Consider the following 19,544-nt stretch of genomic DNA (forward strand, 5'->3'; position numbering starts at 1 on the left):
CCTTCTTCCTTCCCTTTTGTCCATCTGTCCATCCCTCCATCCACCCACCCACCCATCCCACTTCCCTCCCTCCCTCCCTCCTGCCCATCCACTCATCCACCCTTCCCCCCACTCACCCAGTGCACCTGAGTCAGGGCCTGGGGTCTGGTCACACCCACCCCTCTGCCATTGGTCCTGGGGAGAAGCACAAGGCCTCAGCACAACCCCCGGAGCTGTAGGCTCCCGGGCTTTGCTTTCCTGTGGGATGTTCTGGCTGTCATTCCTGGGAGTGGGTGGGGCCAGGCCCGTTCAGCGCTGGTTCCCGTGTTCCCAAGACTAGGGAAGTTCTCTCAACTGCTTCTTATATTCCCGGCAGTGAGTTTGTGGCCTGGCTTCTGGAAATTGGTGAAATCAGCAAGACGGAAGAAGGAGTCAACTTGGGCCAGGCCCTGTTGGAGAATGGTATAATCCACCATGGTGAGTGGGGGCTGGGGCCTGGCGGGCCCAGGGGTGGGCATAGGTCAGTGCTGCGCTTCCCCTAACTCAGCGGCTACTGCTCCCCTTCTGTGCAATCGCCCTGTTTCCTGGACGCATTGTAGCCTCAGAACATAGATGCCCTTACAGATCTGCCCACGGGGCAGAAAGCCTTGCACTTACCTAGGACACCAGCAAAGCAGGGACACTTTGAAAAATTAAGGGCGGGGGAGAATTGTCTGTTTGTCCCTTCAAAACAGGCAAGAGCCGTTTATGCTTTAGTCGTTCAGCAAATATTTATTGAGTGCCCGTCATGTGCCGGGCACTGTCCACATAGCAGCGAACAGGACAGATGAAAACTCTCGTCTTCATGGGGCTGGCATTCTAGTCAGAGGGGGAAGTGTGTGTGTACAGACGGCGATCAGTGCCGGGTCGGGGGAGAGAGAGAAGGGGTGGTGTTCCGTTCTCAATAGGGGTTTGGAAGGTCTCTCTGCGAAGGTGCCCTGGGAGAGCACGGGGCCGGGTGGCATCGGGGTTCTAGGCCGGGGGAGCAGCCAGTGCTGAGCGGAGCAGGACCCTCCTGTCTGCTGTGTGCCTGGAACGGCGGCAGGGCGCCCAGCGAGGGGCCGTGATGCTCAGACGGGAGATGACAGTGGCTTGGACCAGGGTGGAGTGAGGAGTCAGACTGTTCATGCTTTGAAGGAAGAGCCCGCAAGAGTGGGGAGTGACAGAAGCATCAAGGGTGACCTGAGGCCATTGCGTAGAGAGGGGGTCATAAGGCCTGACTGTGGTCTCGCACCCTGGCACCCTCTGTCCCAATGCCTGCTTTGGCGACCTACACCCAGGAGGTGCTGGGCCAGATGGTCCCAACACGGGCTGGATCTAGGGCATTTCGGGGCCTCTCAGGAGACCCGCGGCTGCCCTGGCCCCGGGTGGCAGGGTCAGCCAGCAGGGCCCCAAACGGAGCAAGGGAACCTGGTTTTCACGGAAGAGTGAGGACAGGGGCTCTGTGAAATTGACGTGGCACAGAGCCTTGCCGAGTGAGGGTGGCGGTGGCGTTGGGTGATGAGGGTGGGCCCTGGGTCCGACCTCACTGGCCCTTTGGGTCCCTCCAGTCTCTGACAAGCACCAGTTCAAGAACGAGCAGGTGATGTACCGCTTCCGCTATGATGACGGCACCTACAAGGCCCGGAGTGAACTGGAGGACATCATGTCCAAGGTAGGGACTCTGCCCCACCCCATGACCCCAACCCCATGGTCACTGCCGAGCAGGCGTGGGCCCCAGTGGCCTGTGCTTTCCCCCCTCCCCCACCTGCCTGCTCTGTCCTGGGAGCCATCTCTCCAAGTAGCCTGGGTTTGGAGGCCCCTGCGGGATGTGGCCTGATCCCAGACCCCCCCACCCCCCTTTTCTCTTTCAGGGTGTGAGGCTTTACTGCCGCCTTCACAGCCTCTACGCCCCCGTGATCAAGTAAGTTACTCTCTCCAAACCCCAGTGGCACGTCTGCCTCTTCTGAGCTCCGTGCCCTTGGGCTGGTAACTTAACCTCTCTGAGCGTCAGTCTCCTTCTCCATCAAATGGGGCTAATAATTGCATCTACCCTATACATTCGTCCTTAGGGTTAAGTGAGTCAATTTGTGGGAGACGCTGCAGGGTGGTGGCGAAGGGTGTCAGTTCTGGAGTGAGTTTGAATCTCAGCTGCTAGTTTTCAGTTGTGTGACTTTGGGCGGAGGTCCTTAACCTTTCGGTGCCTCAGCTTTCTCCTCTGTGGAATGGGGATAATAGATTCACCTCAGCCTTTGCACTTGCTGTTCCCTCTGCCTGGAATGCTCTTCCCTTACCTATTTGCATATTGACTTCCTCACTTCCTTCCAAGGTGTCCAAATCGGAGGGGCCTTCCCTGCCCACCTTTCTAAAGCATCTCTGGCATGCACTGTCCTCCTGACTTCACGTTGGTTTTCTTCTTGAAACTCGTTAGTAGTTGACGTATTATGTTATTCATTTTATCAGTTTGCTTTCTTCCCCACTGGATTGTAAATTCACCAAGGGCAGGGAGTTTGCTCACTGCTGTGTCCCCAGACCAGCGCCTAGAGCAGTGCTGTCCTGTAGCCCTTTCCACAAAGATAGCCGTGCTCTAGGTCTGCGCTGTCCAGTACTGTGGCCGTGAGTCCCATGTGGCTTTCAAACCCTTTAGGTGGAGGAATATAATTTTAAGTTTGATTTAATATGCATCGGTTGACAAGTGGCTGCATATTGGAGAGTGCAGGTCAGGGGCAAAGTAACACTCTGTAAATGTGCGTCAAGTGAATATTGAAAGGTAATTAACCTCTTTGGCCTCTGATTTTGCCCTCTGTGAAATGGGCATAAGAACGGCTCACACCCCTTGAGTTGCTACAAGGATTAAACTTGAATGGTGGCTGCACATAGTGAGGGCCGTATAAGTGCCAGCCATTGGTTATTTTCTTTATTGTGAGGCTTATGGTTATGGATGAAGGGGCAGAGAGGGTGACCTGGCTCTTCCCCAGCTGCAGATTCCTCTGCCCCCTGTCCTGACGGCTCTTGTCTGCTCTTAGAGGAGCAGAGAAGATCCAGCATTTGCTGGCCTCTTTGGGGGTCAGGTCCTGGGAACCGCTTGCCTCTGTCGACCTGCCCCTGCCTCCTTGGCCCAGCCTCGGCCAGCACAAGCCCCCGCTCCGTCCATCAGCCCCCATAGAAGGAAGGGGCGGGGCCAGCACCTACTGTGCGTGTGGCCTGCTGGGCTTCCCAGTTCCTAAAAGTCCGAGAGAAACTCCCCAGCCAGACTCTCATCAGCCTCAGCATGGCTGGCCACATGAGCTCCGGTCTGCCAGCTTTGAAGTCTGAGAAATCACCGGTCTGACTGCAAGGTTAGCGCAGCCCTTGGTTCCAGGACTCGGCAGGAATTTAGATGCCACACAGGTCAGAGCATTTGCTTTGGGAGAGAACCGGGCAACCTGATGCCCACCTCTGTGCCTGCCGCCCTGCCCCCATCTGCTCACATGCCCTTCCTCCCCCCGCAGAGACCGCGACTACCACCTGAAGACGTACAAGTCGGTGCTGCCGGGGAGCAAGCTGGTCGACTGGCTGCTGGCTCAGGTGAGAAGCCCCCCGGCCTGTGCGAGCAGCCTTCTCGCTCTGCCCGGAACTGGGGGGCTGACCGGGATATGGGCCTCTCAGGTTTTGGGGCTTTTTTTTTTTTTTAAACAAATTTCCAATATTTTCCACTCTTGGTAAAAATCCGCGTAACGCTTGCGATCTTAACCGTGTTTCGGTGCACGACGCGTGACGTGAAGTCCACTGCCCTTGCTGCACCGTCACCCCCTCCCCCTCCTGAGCTCTTTTCATCCTGCAGAAATGAAACTCTGTCCCCCGGTAAACAGCAGCGCCCCACTCCCCGCAGCCCCCGGCAGGCACACTTCTGCTTTCTCTGGGAGGTGGCACCTCGTGCCCCGTGTGGTTGGCATCACACAGCCTTCCACCTCCCGCCGCTGACGTATCGCACTGTGCGTAACGCCCTCGGGCTCGCTGCCTCGGCATCTCCTTCCTTCGCAAGGGCCGAACAGTATTCCGTTCTGCTGTGCGGGACCGTCCCGGGTGAGCTGGGGCAGGCTGGTCTCCTGCTGAAGCACCAAATCGGAGCCTCCATGTGGAACCTGCCGAGTTGCTCCTTTGACACAAGTTCCCAGGCGGGCGGGGGCTGGGCAGAGGCTTGGAGAATCCACACAGCAGCGTCCCTCAACTTCCCAGAGGCGTTGGCCCCACCGAGCTGCCACAGACACTTCCTTCTGCCCGCCTCCTGTGCCTTCTGGCTCCTGCAGGGACAGGGGCGCTCCCTCTGGGCCAGGCCCTGGCTGGGCTGTGTGCACTTTCCCCTTGGGTCTTCCAGCCCACGTACAGACGGGGGAACTAGGCCCCGGGGAGGCCAAGCACTTGGTTCAAGGTCGCGGCAGAGCTGGGACTGGGATGCGCCTGCCTGACCCCGCTTGTCGGACCTCGGTCCTGCGAACTTTTCAGGGAGCTCGCGGGAATGTTCACTTGGGATCTGTGGAGACAGAACGCGTTGGCTCCGAAGACGAGGAGACAAGTGTGAAATCAAAACGGATAAATGTTTAAACACGTACAGAGCGCAGCTCTCTGTCAGCCTCCCTAATTGTTAAATTTAGCATTCGGAAAAACCTCATTGCATTTGGAAATAATGGCTGGCGGGATTTTCTCATGTCACACAATCCCTGATGATTGCCTGGAGATCGTAGCCAGTCTGTAAAGTAAATGTTTCTTGGCCCCAAATAACCTCAAAAGCGAGTTTAGGAAAAATCCTTGAAAAAATGTTTTCAGGCCAGAACGGCATATTTAATGTAGGAGGTGGGTGCGTTTTAACATGTTCGCCGTGGTGTGGGACTCTAAGACCCGGGAGGTCGTGAAACAGCCCTGGATCTGAATTCGGTTTTGCACATCTGGAGAGGGCAGGGCACCTCACCCTTGTGTCACACTCCCCTCCCTCGGGACCCCGTGAGACCGGCACGTGCTTCAGTTAGAGCCAGACGGACCTGGGGAAGATGCCAGCTTGGCATCTGCCTCGCTGAGTGATCTTGGACAAGGCTCTTCGCCTCTCTGCGCCTCACTCTCCACACCTGTAAAGTGAAGCAAAAAACAGTACCTTCCGCTTCAGGTAATTTTGAGGATTCAGTGAGTTAATCATGTCAAGCGCTTAGAATGGCCCCTGGCCCAGAGTTAACTGCTCAGTAAATGTGACTCTTACTATCACTACTCCTCTCCTGCACAGGAGATTCAAGGAGGCTCCAAATTACATGCGGTGTGGAAGGCTGAGGAAATTGCGGAGGGATTTGGGGGCGCAGGAACGATAAGATCAGGAAACAGCCAGCGAGGAGGGGAGGGGGACGGGCAGGTCCATGGGGCCCCCACTGGGGCGGTTTCTTTTGTGGTTTAAGCCCTTTGCTTGCAGACCCGCCTGGGTTCGGGTTCTCTGAAACAGCCGCCTCTCACCGCCTTGGCCGTTTCTGGGCCCTCCTGTTTCCCGAGCTCCACGGGGGCCCACGGCTGAGCGTTGGTTTCCAAGCATGATGTGGACTTTGCCCTGAGCGGCGGAGCCCAGGCCCGGGTTGGGAGGGAGGCGGGTCACCGAGATGGTAACAGGTCAGCGGGTCTGAGAAATGTCTGGAGATGGGGCGCGCAGGACGCACTGATGAGGGGTAGGATGAGAAGCAGGGATGCGTCCTGGGGCTCCGGCACGTCGGTGGCTGGAAGGACCATGTGCAGTGATGAGAATCAGGCAGAGGAACCCTGCATGCCTGGGAAAACGGAGTGTTCTCTGGAGTGGGAAGGCGCCGCCTTTGGGGTGCCCACAAGACTTCCCAGCGGGGGCAGGTGGATGAAGGGGCCGACCTGGCATGCCAGGCGCTCAGCTGGCCTCTGCACTGCAGTTACTCTGTCCCTTGTCCGCTTTGGCAGGATTTAAAATGAGAAGTCAGGAGAGGGTGTAGAGAAATTCAACGAGAGTGCTCATTAGTTCATCTCTTTTCTCTTTTGAGCACCTACTGGGTACCAGGCACCGGTTTGGGTTCCGGGGACACAGCAGCGATAGACAAAAGTCGCTGGCCTCATGGGTCTCAAATTCTGGTGAGGGCTAGGGCAAACAGTTGATCAATAAAACGAGAATAAAATACATCTGTGTTAGCTGGGGGCTGGGGGGTAGAGTGTGTGGGGGCCGTGGTGGGGGGCATTTACCCTTCACATGGGTGGGGGCAGTACGGTTTTCGTGGTGGACCTAGAAGGCTGTGTTGAGTAGGGACACTTGAACAGAGACCTGAGAGGGGTGGGGAACAAGCCAGGGGGATGCCTGGGGGTGGAGCCTTCTGGGGGGGACAGCAGCTCGGAGGCTCCAAGCGGGGTGAGCTTGGTATGTCTGAGGGCGGTGGGGGGGCGTGGACGGAAGGCACGGGGGGTGCTGGGGAGGGCTCTGGGAGGGTTCCCACCACTTCGGGCTCTGAGCACAGAAGGGACAGCATCGACTTTGGTGGGGGTAAGATCCCTCTGTGGAGCATGGGCTGTGAGGGGGCCGAGGCCGGCAGAAGGGAGCCTGGGGAGAAGGCGGCTTCAGGACTCCAGGCGGGGGACACGGTGGCTGAGAGCTGGGTGGCCGCGGGAAAGGTGGGAGACATCAGATTCTAGAGTTTTTGGAAGTAGACCTAAGAGAGTTTGCCGATGGGTGGATGGGGTGCGGGAGGCGAGAGACAGAGAGGAGTCTCCCAGACCCCCAGGTCCTAGGCCGAGCGGGGGAGGCTCAGGACGGCATCCCAGAGCACTCTGGCCTGGAGAAGGACCAGCTTGGCATCAGGCACGGGGAGGTTGTGCTCACGGCCAGTGCTGTCAGAGAGGCCGTGGTCCTGGCCCAAGGTGCCCTGGAGTAGCCTGAGTCATTGCTAGTTGGTCCTGGGGACCTTCACGCCCCGCCCCCCCCGCCCCCCAACCAGCATCTTGTTGGACGTGGAGGCAGGAGAAGGATGTTGGAATGAGGGTCTCAGTTGACCGTAAACGTGTCTGTCTACTTCAGCAGACCTCCCGTGGCTCGGCCTGGTCTGGGGACACAGAGCTGACGCAGGAGGCCGACTGAAAGGCAGCGGGCATGTGGCCTCGGGAAAGGGGCAGGAGGGCATGTGTGTGGGTGGCTGTGGGGGAGAGGTTGGTGATAAGGATGTGACCTTGAGGACTAGTTACCGCGAGCCTTGATTTCAAGAGTTATTCCTACCTTGTACCTTTGCAGGAAATTCAAGGAGGAAACCCGTAATTGTGTAGCTCAGGAGGGTAATTTTGCTTTGAACACATCTTCATTTCGAACTTTTAGATCATTCTGCTCCTTGAAACAAAATGTTCATGGCAACCTATTGGATCAGCCAGAAAAGCTTTTGGCTGCATATAATAGGAACTCTGATGTAGACAGTAAACACCTTTTCCTCTCACAGAATGAGGCGTCCCGGGTTCATGGTCCTAGAGCTCGAAATGCCATTTGCACTCAGGCTCCTCCTGTCTTTCTGTTTTCCTGTCTTCTTGCCAGTTGCCCCCTAATCCTACGATGGCTGCCACAGCTCCAGGCATCACATCTGTGTAGACCTGCGGCCAAAGGCAGGCGGCAGGAGCAGTTGGGGAGAGGGTTCTCACACTGTTTGTTTGAGGACACTTCCCCCAGTCCCCAGCTCTCCCCAGTCGTCTTCCTCTTAGGTCTCTTTGGCCAGATGGGACCTATGTGTACCCCTAAACCATTCCCTGGGGAAGAGGACAGGGATTGGTGAGAGTGGCTTAGAATTCCTCAGAATTCATTCTTTGGGGCTGGGAGAGGGGCCCCCTACCCACTGCTGGGACAAGTCAGTTCTTTGAAGTCTGAAGGTAAGGGGGTTATTAGCTCTTCAGTAGACAAGCTGGGCCCTGTGTCCGTTCCGATCATCTCTGGGCATTATCTCATTTAATCCTCAGAACAGCCTGAGAAAACAGTTACTATTCCCATTTTACTGATGAGGAAACTGAGGCTTAAGCTATGTAACTTGCCTCAGGACACACAGAAGTGTATCACTCTTATAGAATTGTGTGTGTGTGTGTGTGGGGGGGCTGTTATGATGCCTTGATACTAGATAACAGGTAATAATGAAAATAATGGTAGGAATAGGCTTCTGTATTGATTGTAGTGTATACTGGGCAGTCTGTGCTGGGAGCACCGCCCAGGGGTGGCAGAGGCCTTGGAAAACCGAGGGCAAATCTGAGAATTAAAAAATGCCAGTGACAAAGTGAAGCTTCCCATGGTCACAGCCAGGGCCACGTAGGGAGGTAAACCTGGGAAAGCAGGTCCAGATCTTGTACTCTGCACCTCTCTGCTGCATGGTTTTCAGTCTCTGCTGCCTGGGCTCGAGGATGCCCCGGGCTGCGGCCGTCAGGTGGAGGGAAGGGGGTCAGTGGGCTAGGGCAGAAGGGCCAGGAGCCAGGTGCAGGAGGGCACAAGTGTGTTCCATGGAGCGCCCGCCACACTCACCCCCACAATCAGGCAGATGGTGAGTGCTGATGGTGTAGGGTTTTCAGCAGGGGAGGGGAAAGGGGCCAGGCCGGTGGCTCGAGGTACCGGCAGAGGGGAAAAAAAAGCATAGATGGGGACGTGACAGGAGCCCCTGGCCACAACCCTGGGCAACTACTAACTTGTCCTCTTAGAGCCTCAGTTTTCTTATCTGTAACGTGACGGCGGGGGGAGGGTCCAGCTCTGAGAAGATTTCTTTCTCATGGTGTAACCTAGGACAAGTACAAGCCCGGCCGTGCCTCAATCTCTTCATCTGTTAAATGGGATTCATGACAAGAGTGATTGCCTCTGGGTTGACAGTCAAGATGGAGTGAGACCGTGCAGTGCCTGGCACGCTGTGGGTCAGTGAGAAGCATCCTCGGGCATTGTCATGGGGTTTCACGGTTCACGGGCAAGGAGCCTTCCGAAGCCCTGTGTAAGTTGCGCCCAGCGTCCCTTCTCCCGGCCCTGCTCTGCCCCCTTCATCCCAGGTGGCTCTCCGATGGGAGATCACCGAGCAAGAATAGCTAACGTTTATCAACTGCCCCCTGCATGCCGGGTGTTGGGTCCTGAGTGTCACATGAAGCATCTCATTTAATTCTCATAAGAACTCTGTGGGGTGCGGACACTACTGTTTCCCCCCATTTTAGAGATACAGAAACTGAGGCAGGTGGAGGGGAGTTCGGGATCAGTTTCCATGTCTTTCCTTTCCTTTCCTTTCCTTTCCTTTCCTTTCCTTTCCTTTCCTTTCCTTTCCTTTCCCGCCCTTCCCCGCCCCCCCCCCGCCCCTCCCCCTCCCCCTCCCCCCCCCCCCTCCCCTCCCCTCCCCTCCCCTTCCTTTCGATGGAGATTGCTTGTGGCCCACTAAGTGCTAGGTGCCGTGGGGGAGATGGGCAGCCCTGACGAGCACTGTTGCTCTCACGTGTAGCTGACGTTCTAGTGAGAGACAGACCTTAAACCACGTTCGCTTATTTGGAGAAGCCCAAGGACAGGGGACAGTGGGTGCTGACTCTCCCCCGAGAGCAGTGCCCTGAAGGGATGTTTGTTTCCCACGGTGACAGGTGCAGCACAGGTGTGCTACAAGGTCATGAGCGTGTAACAGGATGAATATCTGTTGAGAGGATGGGTGGTGGAGGGTGGGGAACTACTTTAGGGGGTCCTCTGAGGAACAGGAGGACCACTCTGAGGAGATGACTGGGGCGCTGAGACCTAAAAAGCCGGGGCAGGGCATGCCGGGGGGCGGACAGAGCCAGTGCAAAGGCCCTGGGGTGGGGGCACGTGTAGTTTGTGAAGGACTAGCGGGGAGGCCAGTGTCGCTGGAGCCCCAGCACGGGGGCTAGTGGGCAGGTGGGGGAGACGAGGGCGGCATGGCGGTGCAGTGGCCCAGGCCTGTGTGTGCCCGCGCCTTCCTCTGGGAGGGGAGAAAGCGGCGACTTGAGGTTTTCCCACAGTTGGCGGCATGTGGGGTAAGGGGCTTTCTTTTCAGGTGTCCGGGGGGGTTGGCGTCAGAATCCTGCTGTTGTTCTAGCTTTAGGAACCTCCCTGTGCGTCACCCCAGGGCCCTGTGGGAAGGGGGCAGGGATGGGCTGGGAGCCCAGATTGTGAGCGCTTCAGAAAGCCAGGTGGGCTCCAGACGCCTGCCGGGGCCGCCCAGGCTGCAGATCTGGGCCTGCTTGCCACCTGGGGCCCGGCTGGGCCTCCCCTGCTGGCCCCTCACAGCCAGGGGGGCGGCTGCTCCGGATACAGCCTCCCTCGGGGATGCCCACCTCCCTTGGCCGGGCTCTGTGCACACAGCCCTCCCCAGCCGCAGGCCTGCGGTCCCCACAGGAGAGATTTCCCTTCCTCCAGCCGGTCCAGGGCAGCCCGTGCACTGAAACACGGAGGCCAGTGCCTCCCCCGGGCCCTGGGCTCTGAGTCTGAGCCGCAGCCTCTGGCGCTCATTTCTCCTTGGGCTGGGAGACTCCCTCGCCGGCCCCTCGGCTGCTGGTGGAGGGCGTAGGGGACTGTGGAGGCAAGCGTCTCTCGAAACAGCTTCTTACTTTAGAAGTCGTTGAAGTGAGAGGTGGTCGGGTCCTGTGGCCATCTGAACGTAGTTGAAGCTCACTGACCTGGCTACAGGCCTCTGCGTGATTTGGCTCCTGCTGACAGCACCTCTCTTCAATCACTGAACATTTATCGAGCGCCTCCTGTATGCCAGGCCTTACTTCCCTGAGCACTTAGGATTCGGCAGGGAACGCAACATCTCTTTGCCCTGATGCAGCTGACCTCACGCACCCTCTCCCTGTTGGCCAGGCTGCCGTTTGTGCTACAAGCTTCATCCCGCCTCTGGACCTTCGTCTGTGCTGTTTTCTCTGCCCGTCACCCAACCGCTTGCCCCTTCCCTTGTCCCCACGGGCCACACAACTCACGATTCGCCTGACGAACCGGGATTGTTTGCTTTGCGAGAACCAGAAACAGATTCTGGCGAACTCAAGGACGGGGCCGGGGCGGGAGGAGAGGGGCCCCTTAGAAGGTTAAGGAGCATCCACAAAGTCCGGGGGAGACCTGGGAGCCGGCCTTAGAAAGAACTGACACCCGGAAGTCCCCGGCTTCTAGGGAGCAGGAGCGGCGGGCACCGTCTTCGGGGCACAGCTCTTGGGAAGACTCCACGCCAGCTGTTCCCTCTCCTTGGGCTCCTCCGCCTACGGGTCATGTTCCTGGGGCCGGTGGGAGCATCACTCTCGCTTTGCACGGACGCTGTGTCCTCGATCTGGCCTGGGTCGGGGGGGTGGTGGTGGTGGGGGGGGTGCAAGACCTCGTGGGGCTGTCCCAGCAAGACGATGTTCCACATGGGAGAGTCGGCCCCCGAGGTGGTGCCCAGGAGGCCACGGTCTGTTCCTGCTTATTTGGGCTTGGACGTCCCCTCCTTGGGAAAGCCCTGAGATGAGCCAAACTTGGACTGTGCCAGTCAGGAGCGTTTTCATTTGCAAGAACAGACAACCCAGCCGGACGGTGGCCCGAGCAGATAACCGCGCCCCGTAGCAGCCATGCCACCTGCCGGGAACCTTCCGTCCTTCGTTCCGCCGTCCTCAGCAGTGTCCACGGGTCGGCTCCTAGCCCTACGCGTTGCTCCCTCTCGTGACTGTGTCCCAGGCACGGGAGGGATGGTGCTGCTTCCCCTTTTATCAGGGAGGGAGGTATTTTCCAGAATCCCCTGGTGTCTCCCTGGCTGCAGCTGGTTCAGTTAGGAACGGGGCTTTGGGGCTAGTGTCGAAGATCCCGGCTACAGAGGCTGATACAAACTCGCGGTTTATTTTCCTTTGCTGTGAGAGGAGCCCAGAGCCGGGTGGTCTGGAGCTGCCAGGGTGGCCTCACGAGACCTTTGGGGACCACACTCTGTGTTTCTTCCTGCCCTGCCATGCATTCCGTGTTTTGGTCCTCCGAGTCCTATTGTGGCCTAGGAGGACTGCAGGAGCTCCAGCCGTCCCCTCTTTGTTCCAAGCAGGAAGAAGAAAATGGAAGGCCAGGGACCGAGGGTTTTTGCCAGAGCTTTCTACCAACAGCCTCTGCTTCTGTCTCACTGGCCACGTCTAGCTGCAGGGGAGCAAGGGCGTTCACGGCCGCGTGGCCGGCTTCGGTCGTGAGGGTTTCGGTACTAGTGTGGGGTTGGGGAGAGGGTTGCTGCTAGGCAACCGACAGGGTCTGCCACACGCGAGATCTCCGTCTCTCCCTTGTGGTGTTTGTGGCACAAGACACAATGTATTTATCCCAGCTACTCTGAATTTTCTTGTTTCACTATTAACAGTAGCCACGAACTTGTTTGGGTGATGCTCCCTTACAGAAAACAGACACTTGTTTGGGTGATGCTCCCTTACAGAAAACAGACACGAGTCCCTGCCCTTGTACAGCCTGCGTTCTGAGGGTGGTGTTGGGCTTCTCAGCATCCTCGCTCAGCCCCTCAAGTGAAGGTTCACCTAACGCCCTCCCTTCTCGTTCCGCTCCAGGGTGATTGCCAGACGCGCGAGGAGGCGGTGACGCTCGGTGTGGGCCTGTGTAACAACGGCTTCATGCACCACGGTAATCTGTCCCTTCCCTTCAGCCCCGCCTCCTGGGGGCGGGGGTCTGCCCTGCTAAATGATTTTTTTTTTCTTTTTAATTTCAGAGGGAGAGAGAGGGCGGGGGAGAGGGGCAGAGGGAGAGAGAGAGAGAATCTCAAGCAGGCTCCATGCTGTCGGTGCAGAGCCTGATGTGGGGCTGGATCCCACGACCCTGAGATCGTGACCTGAGCTGAAACCAAGAGTTGGATGCTCAGCCGACTGAGCCACCTGGGTGTCCCCTGGGGTGTGTGTCCTGAGATAGAAAACCTAGTAGGGACTCTGGTCCCTGGTGTGTTTTATGGAAGGGTGGGGAGCTGAGGTCCAGAGAGAGCACATGGTGGGCTGGAGACTGTCCAGCCTGCCCACGGTGAGCCCAGGCTGGATGGTGGGTGTGGGCCTGGAGGCTGCCGGGGGTTTGGGGTGTCTCAGGAAGCCCCCTCCTTCCCCCTCCCACTTCTGCCCTGATTGAGAGATCACCTCAGGGCTTCAGTAGGGACCAGGGTGGTTGGCTGGTAATGCTTGACTGGAAAATGGATTGGATCTGAGGTCAAAACTGTGGGCTTCCTATGCTCTCCTAGAAGGGACGCGGCCTCCGGGTGGGCAGTGAGGCCGGATCGTTCAGGCCTGGCCCACGGGCTTCCACGGGGAGGAGAGGACGGGGGTCTGTGGGGACAGAGGACAGGCAGGTTGTAAGTGTGAGGGGAAGGGAGCTGAGCCGGGACATTTGCACCCCTCTCCCTGGCCTGACCCCTTAGGTAAGTCACTGTTCCTTCCACAGGAGAAGCACGTAAAGCGGGGAGAGGGGTGGGCAGTCCTGAGATGATCCTGAGGTGGGAAGGTGGGGAGAAGGAGGGAGGGATTGGTCCTGTTGACTCCATTTCAAATTTAAACAGAAGTTAATACTTCGTGTGCCTGGCCTCCTTCTGAGCACTCCCCATGTATTAATTAGTCTAATCCTGTAACGATCCTTTGATGTTGGTATTAGTATCATCCCTATTTATAAGTGAGGAAATGGAAGCCCAGACAGTTAAGAAACTTGCTCAAGGTCACATAGCAAGTCGGAGCCGGGATTGGAACCGAGGCGGACGGGGTTTACAGGCCACACGCTCAGCCACTGGGGTCTGTGACCTTCCCTCCTCCTGGCCCCGGGGAAGCCCTGAGGTTCCTACGCTCTCAGGAGGACAGGTAGACTTTTAACTCCCACCAAAGAACCCCTACTTCTAGAACTCTCCCTGTGCCTTTGGCTCTCACAGTTTCCCTTGCCTGGGGTGCCCGACCTGCCTCACCCCCCCAGCCCCCAACTTACTCAGTGTTTCTGCTGGGTTCACACCTCCCCAGGCTTCCCCAGACATCCCGCCTAGATGGCGGGTGCTTAGCTCATTCACTCTTCTTGATGGGGCTGTTCTCTCCCTGTTAGACTAATATTCCCCTCTTCCCTGGGTTTTGTTCATGCTGCTGTTTTCCAGCTGGTGCAGGCACCTTGCTAGGATCACAGCCTAGTGTGCATGAGCGGGTGCGGGTGCGTGAATCAAACAATGACAGGAGTCCGTGTTCTGGAACAGCACGGGCATGTGAGGAGCACTTTGACTCTGACTCCAGTGCAGTGGCAGTCCTGGCAGGGTTCTGAGCAGGGGAGGCACGTGCTTGATCCCTCTGCAGGGCGGTGGAGAGCGCCCGCGGGGTTGAGGGCGGAAGGAGAGAGGCCAGTGCCCAAGCGACTCTGATACTCCAGGGGAGGGATGATGTGGCTTGCGGCCCGCTGCAGTTGGAGGGGTGAGCCTCGGGTGGGTCTTCTGTCCATTCCTCCTGCCGGCTTCTGCTTTATGCTCTAACTCAGAGGTCAGAGAACTCTCTGTGCAAAGGACCAGACAGTAAATATTTCAGGCTTTGCAGGCCGTGGAGCCTCTGTTAACAGCTAGTGTAGCATTAAAGCAGCTACAGGTAATACTTAACTAAGTGGGCGTGGCTGTGTGCCAGTAAACCTTATTTAGAAAAACAGGCAGTGGGCCACAGTTTTCCACTCCTGGTCTAGCTGCTGGATTTGCTGTCCCTTCGGCAGGATGAGAAATGTGCCGGTGGGACGGCAGGTCGTCAGGTGCCTCCCCTGTCTTGTAGCCAGCAGGCCTGGTTCCAGCCCTGACTCAGCTGACTCCCAATAAACCTCTGGCCTTCTCTGTGCCTCAGTTTCCCCAGCTTTCCCCTGGAGGCCTTGTCGTCCCCTCTTCCTCTGAGCTCAACATGCCCATGGCTCTGTGCAGTTAGGGGTTAGGACACACTCCCAGCTGCCTGTTTGCCCGGCTGAGCTGGGCAGGTTGGGCCCAGCCAGGGTCATTCCCGTCCATCGGCTCCTGTCACCAAAGTCCCTCATTCCCAGAAGCCGCTCTGTTCCCCGCGGCGCCCTCTGACAGCTCCGTCCTTCCCACCAATCAGCTGGGCAGAACCTCTCATTTGTGGGTGAGAGTAATTAGGGGTCCACCCCAGCTGCTATTCTGGGAAGGCCGCTGGCCGAGGACATTCTGCGGGGGGTGACTCCCAGGCAATGCCAACACCCTCAGGGAGAGAAATTGCAGGGCGTGGCCCCTGCTCCCCTGTTCCCTGCCACGAACTCAGAAATGAGCTAAAATAGGAAGGGGCCAGATCCTAGGGCTGTGGCTGCTGCAAAATGCAGGTTAGGGTGCAGAGCGGAGGGTGTAGGTACGGCCCATGTGGCGCCTCCCGAGGCGTCTGCCCTGAGCTCCCGGGCCCTGGGGTGTCCTTAGGGAGGGCCCTGAGAGGCTGATGGTCCAGCCTTTCACTTAGGCACATACAGGGAAACTGAGGCTCACCACCTAATTCCCCACTCCCTGGAAGCTGGTGGTGTTATGATGCCCATAGATGAAGAAGCAGAGGTGAGGCTAAGGGGACATGAAGTTGGGCAGGGGCCGAGCAGGGGTTCGAACCCGGCCAGAGGCCTTGACCGAAACCTGCATCCGCGAGTGGGGGACCTCACCTGGCCGAGCTCCTGGACTCTGAGATGCCAGCTGTTTCCCCAAACATTTCTCCCAAGACACAACACGCTTCTTCCTCCTACCTCCCAGAGTCTTTCCGCTTCGTGTTTACAGTGGAGGTGAAGCCAGCCGGCCCCCCGGGGCCTGGCTACCCCCCGGCTCTGGGCAAAGCAGCAATTTGTGTGTCTGCTTTCTCCAAAGAGGTAATAGGGGTGGCCGGAGAAAGACACAAACAGCTAGATGTCCTGGGAAAGAGGGAGAAGGAAAGGATTGCCTTCTGCTGCTTTTCACGTAGCCACCAAATCGGGACACAGCCTCTGCCTTCAGGGATGGCGGGGACATCGCGAAGCTCAGGCAGCTGGTTTTCCTTCTTTCGGGGGCCTGCTGGCTTCGGACAATTGCTTTCACCAAACCGAGCCTGGATCTCCCCCTTTCTGAAAGGGCAGGCTGGGCAGTGTGGTGAAAAGGGGGAGCCTACCTGCTGTGTGACCTTGGGCAGTTTAGTTACCTTCTCTGGGCCTTAGTGCCCCCACCTGTAAGAGGAGTGCAGCAGATCCTTCCTTGTCCCGGGAGTAAATGAATCCAAGTGTGCCTGGCCCTGGTAACTTAGTTCAACTGTAACCCACAGGGATCAGATCCCATGCTGGTTGTTACCAGTTGTTTTCATTCATTTTCTGTCTTTTAGAGCAGAGATCAGGAAACTTCTTCTGCATAGGCCGGATAGTATAAATTTTAGGCTTTGTAGGCCATATAGCCTTTTGCAGTTATTCAGCTCTGTCACTGTGACATAAAAGCAGCCCTATCACATACGTAAATGAATGGATGTGGTTGTGTCCCAATAAAACTTTATTTATAAAAAGAGATAGTGGGCCACATTTGGCCTTTAGGGGTTTGCTAATCTGCAGTCTAAAATGTCTCATCATGGTCTGTTTCTGATTGTTAGTGAGGCTGGACTCCTTTTCATCTACTTGCTGCCCGCTTGGGTTTCCCCATCTGGTAGTTGCCTGTTCATATTCTTTTCCCATTTTTATCTATGTTTTACAGCTTTCTCTGGTTGATTTGGTGGTTTCTTTTATATTGTAGATATTTATTCCTTTTTGGTTTTAGACATTATGTTACTTTTGAATCTGTCATTTGCCTATGGTCTTGTTATTGAACCGAAGTTCTTAATTTTATTATATTGCTTTTTTGGGAGGTCTTGTGTGTGAACTCTTTCTACCCTAGGACAAAGATATTTTACATTTTGTTTGGTGAGCTTTAGTTTTCCTGTTCTTATTTTTAGGTCTTTAATCCATCAGGAGTTTTTTGTTGTATATGGTGTGAGGTAGGGATCTGCTTTTATTTTTCCCTGTGAGTCAGTTTTTCCCCTATATCATCTGTGGAATACTCCACGTGATCATCATTATCATATACTAAGTTTCCATGAACACATGATCCTATTATGTGATTTCTGTTTTCTTCCGCTGGTTCTTTATCTGTTTCAGCTATAATTCCACGCTATTTTTGTTACTACGGCTTTGTAATATTGTCTTCACAGCAGATGGGACAAGTTCAGATTTTTCAAGAGAAGTCAGAAAGCGAGACTATTATGTGAAATATCCTAATACGTTAGTGTTGGCACATGCTTCTATTGAATGAAACACTGTGCTAGCCAAAGAAAACTTGCCCAAGGGTCGGTTCCAGCCCGCAGTGGCCAGTTGGCAAGTGTTGCTGAAACCTTCCCTTGTGAGCCTGACCATGTGCTGTGTGTCTGTGGGTTTGCAGTGCTGGAGAAGAGTGAGTTCAAGGACGAGTCCCAGTATTTCCGCTTCCACGCAGACGAGGAGATGGAGGGAACCAGCAGCAAGAACAAACAGCTGCGCAATGACTTCAAGCTGGTGGAGAACATTCTGGCCAAGCGCCTGCTGGTAGGAGCAGAGCCCAAGTGTGCATCAGCCTTCCCAGACCCGGCTGCAGACTGGGAGCCGGGTGACCTTCCGATTATGGCTAGAGAAGTTGGGCTCAACTCTGAGCACCCAACGTGGGGATTCTTGGTGGTGGCCGGTGACACTTCTCTGGCCAAGACGACCTTCTTTAGAAAGAGTTTGGGCTTGCTGGCTCCCTTTCTTTTCCTTTCCTTCTTCCCTTGCCCACCCCACGTCCCAGCTTAGCATTGTGCAGAGAGGTTGGCCTCCTGAAATGGCTCATCCGAGGCCTTAGGTCTTCTGGGCTGGTGCCCTGTCCATGTGCATTTGCTGTAAATATCCTGGTAGTTGAGGGAGGACGTTTATCAGCCTATTCAGATCTTTCACCAGCCTCGCCCACCAAATCCTGCTTTTTTGCCTGTTGATAACTAGCGGCCTCTGTCTTCATGCTTGGTCCACAGGAGGCAATCAAGAGAGGTGCTCAGCAGATTAGGTCTCCTGCCACAGCCAGAGATGGGGCTGAAGTCTGCCTAATACAAGAGAGAAGTCTTAACTTCTCTCCTTTCGTACTTACAGGGGCCCCATAAATATGGGAACTCCCGTTTCTCCCACCATAAAGCCTGCCAGTGCTCCCCATCACACTTGGGATAAAATCCAGTCTCTCCTCACAGTTCATAAGACTCTCTCTGCCTTTCCAGCTTCATCTCCTGTGTTCTCCCCTCCCTCTGATCTCCTTTCTTATGCTCTAGTCCTGTGGGCCTGGTTCAGGGCCTTTGCACATGCTGTGCCCTCTGCCTGGAACACGTTTTCCACTCTTCATAAAGTTCTGTCCCTCATTTCATTCAGGTCTCAGCTCAGATAGCCTCTCCTCCGCCCCCTCCCCCCCGCCATGCCACGTTTTTATCACTTTAAGTGCTTTATTTTCATTCAGACTGCACACACCGTCTGCATCGCATTCTGTATTTCTTTGCTTACTTGTTTGTAGTCTTTCTTCCCCACTAGACAGTCGGCTGCAGCAGGGCAGGAACTGTCTTGTTCAACACTGTTTCTAGTGCCCGGTAACGTACCTTGGTCATGTCATAGGCAGCAGCTCAGCAAGTATTTGTTGAACACACAAATGCGTTTCTCTGCATCCGCACCACCACCGAATCCTCGAACCTCCCGAACCTCCTGCCGTCCTGCAATGGGACTGCTCCTCCCTAAACTCCTGGCCTGTCCCCAGGTCCTCAGTGGCTGGACAACTTTGGATCTGTTTTATTCGTTAAGCCAGCAGATTTTTACCGAGCATGTCAGTCTGCCAGCAGATGGGGAGACGGCGGTGTATAACCGAGGGGACTCGGTCTGCAGGTTGGGAGGAGACAGGGGCGCCAGGCAGTGAAAAGTAAAAACATATGCAGCAGCCTGACGTGGGAGCCAGATGGTGTCTTCACTTGACAGATACGTGTTGGGCACCTGCCATGTACTGGGTGCTGTTCATAGCTTTGTCCTGCCGTGCACCCCTACTCCGTGTAGATCTGGGGCACAAGGAGCCGGCAGGATCACGGTCCTGGGGCCTTGGTCTTGGGGCCACGGCAGGGCTGGCTGCAAGCCCCCTCCTCCCCCCACTGCCTCACTGGGTCTCTCTCGCCTTGGGCCCTCAGATCCTGCCCCAGGAGGAAGATTACGGCTTTGACATCGAGGAGAAGAACAAGGCCGTGGTGGTGAAGTCGGTCCAGAGGGGCTCGCTGGCTGAGGTGAGGCTTCTCAGAGGGGCCACCTGCCGTGTCGATGCTTCCTCCTTGCTCATTGCCGTGTGGGGAAACTGAGTCCGGGGCGGGCTTACCTGCGGTCTCTGGGGGAGCCGCGATAGAGCCCCCTGCTCCATCCATCCATCCACCTCCCCATTCTCCCTCCCTCCCTCCTTCCCACCCATACATCTACCCATCTGTCTTCCTTCCTCCCTCCCATCCATCCACCCACCCACCCACCCACCCGTTCTCACTCCCTCCTTCCCATCCATCCATCTGTCCATCCATCCATCTACCTACCCATTCTTCCTCCCTCCTTCCCATCC

General features: G+C 56.3%; 1 protein-coding gene across 3 annotated transcripts in view; it reads left to right on the forward strand.

Moving 5' to 3' along the window:
• PREX1 (phosphatidylinositol-3,4,5-trisphosphate dependent Rac exchange factor 1) overlaps window positions 1-19,544 on the forward strand; it is a 184,316-nt gene that overhangs the window by 132,163 nt on the left and 32,609 nt on the right. For all 3 annotated transcript variants that reach the window (XM_049650647.1, XM_049650648.1, XM_049650649.1), the window contains 7 exons: window positions 356-456; window positions 1,569-1,672; window positions 1,872-1,921; window positions 3,489-3,564; window positions 12,508-12,580; window positions 17,352-17,494; window positions 19,132-19,224. In XM_049650647.1, the coding sequence (XP_049506604.1) occupies window positions 356-456; window positions 1,569-1,672; window positions 1,872-1,921; window positions 3,489-3,564; window positions 12,508-12,580; window positions 17,352-17,494; window positions 19,132-19,224 (640 nt within the window). The remainder of the gene's footprint in view (window positions 1-355; window positions 457-1,568; window positions 1,673-1,871; window positions 1,922-3,488; window positions 3,565-12,507; window positions 12,581-17,351; window positions 17,495-19,131; window positions 19,225-19,544) is intronic.

The sequence above is a fragment of the Panthera uncia genome (genome assembly GCF_023721935.1).
Source record: "Panthera uncia isolate 11264 chromosome A3 unlocalized genomic scaffold, Puncia_PCG_1.0 HiC_scaffold_11, whole genome shotgun sequence".
Lineage (NCBI taxonomy): Eukaryota > Metazoa > Chordata > Mammalia > Carnivora > Felidae > Panthera > Panthera uncia.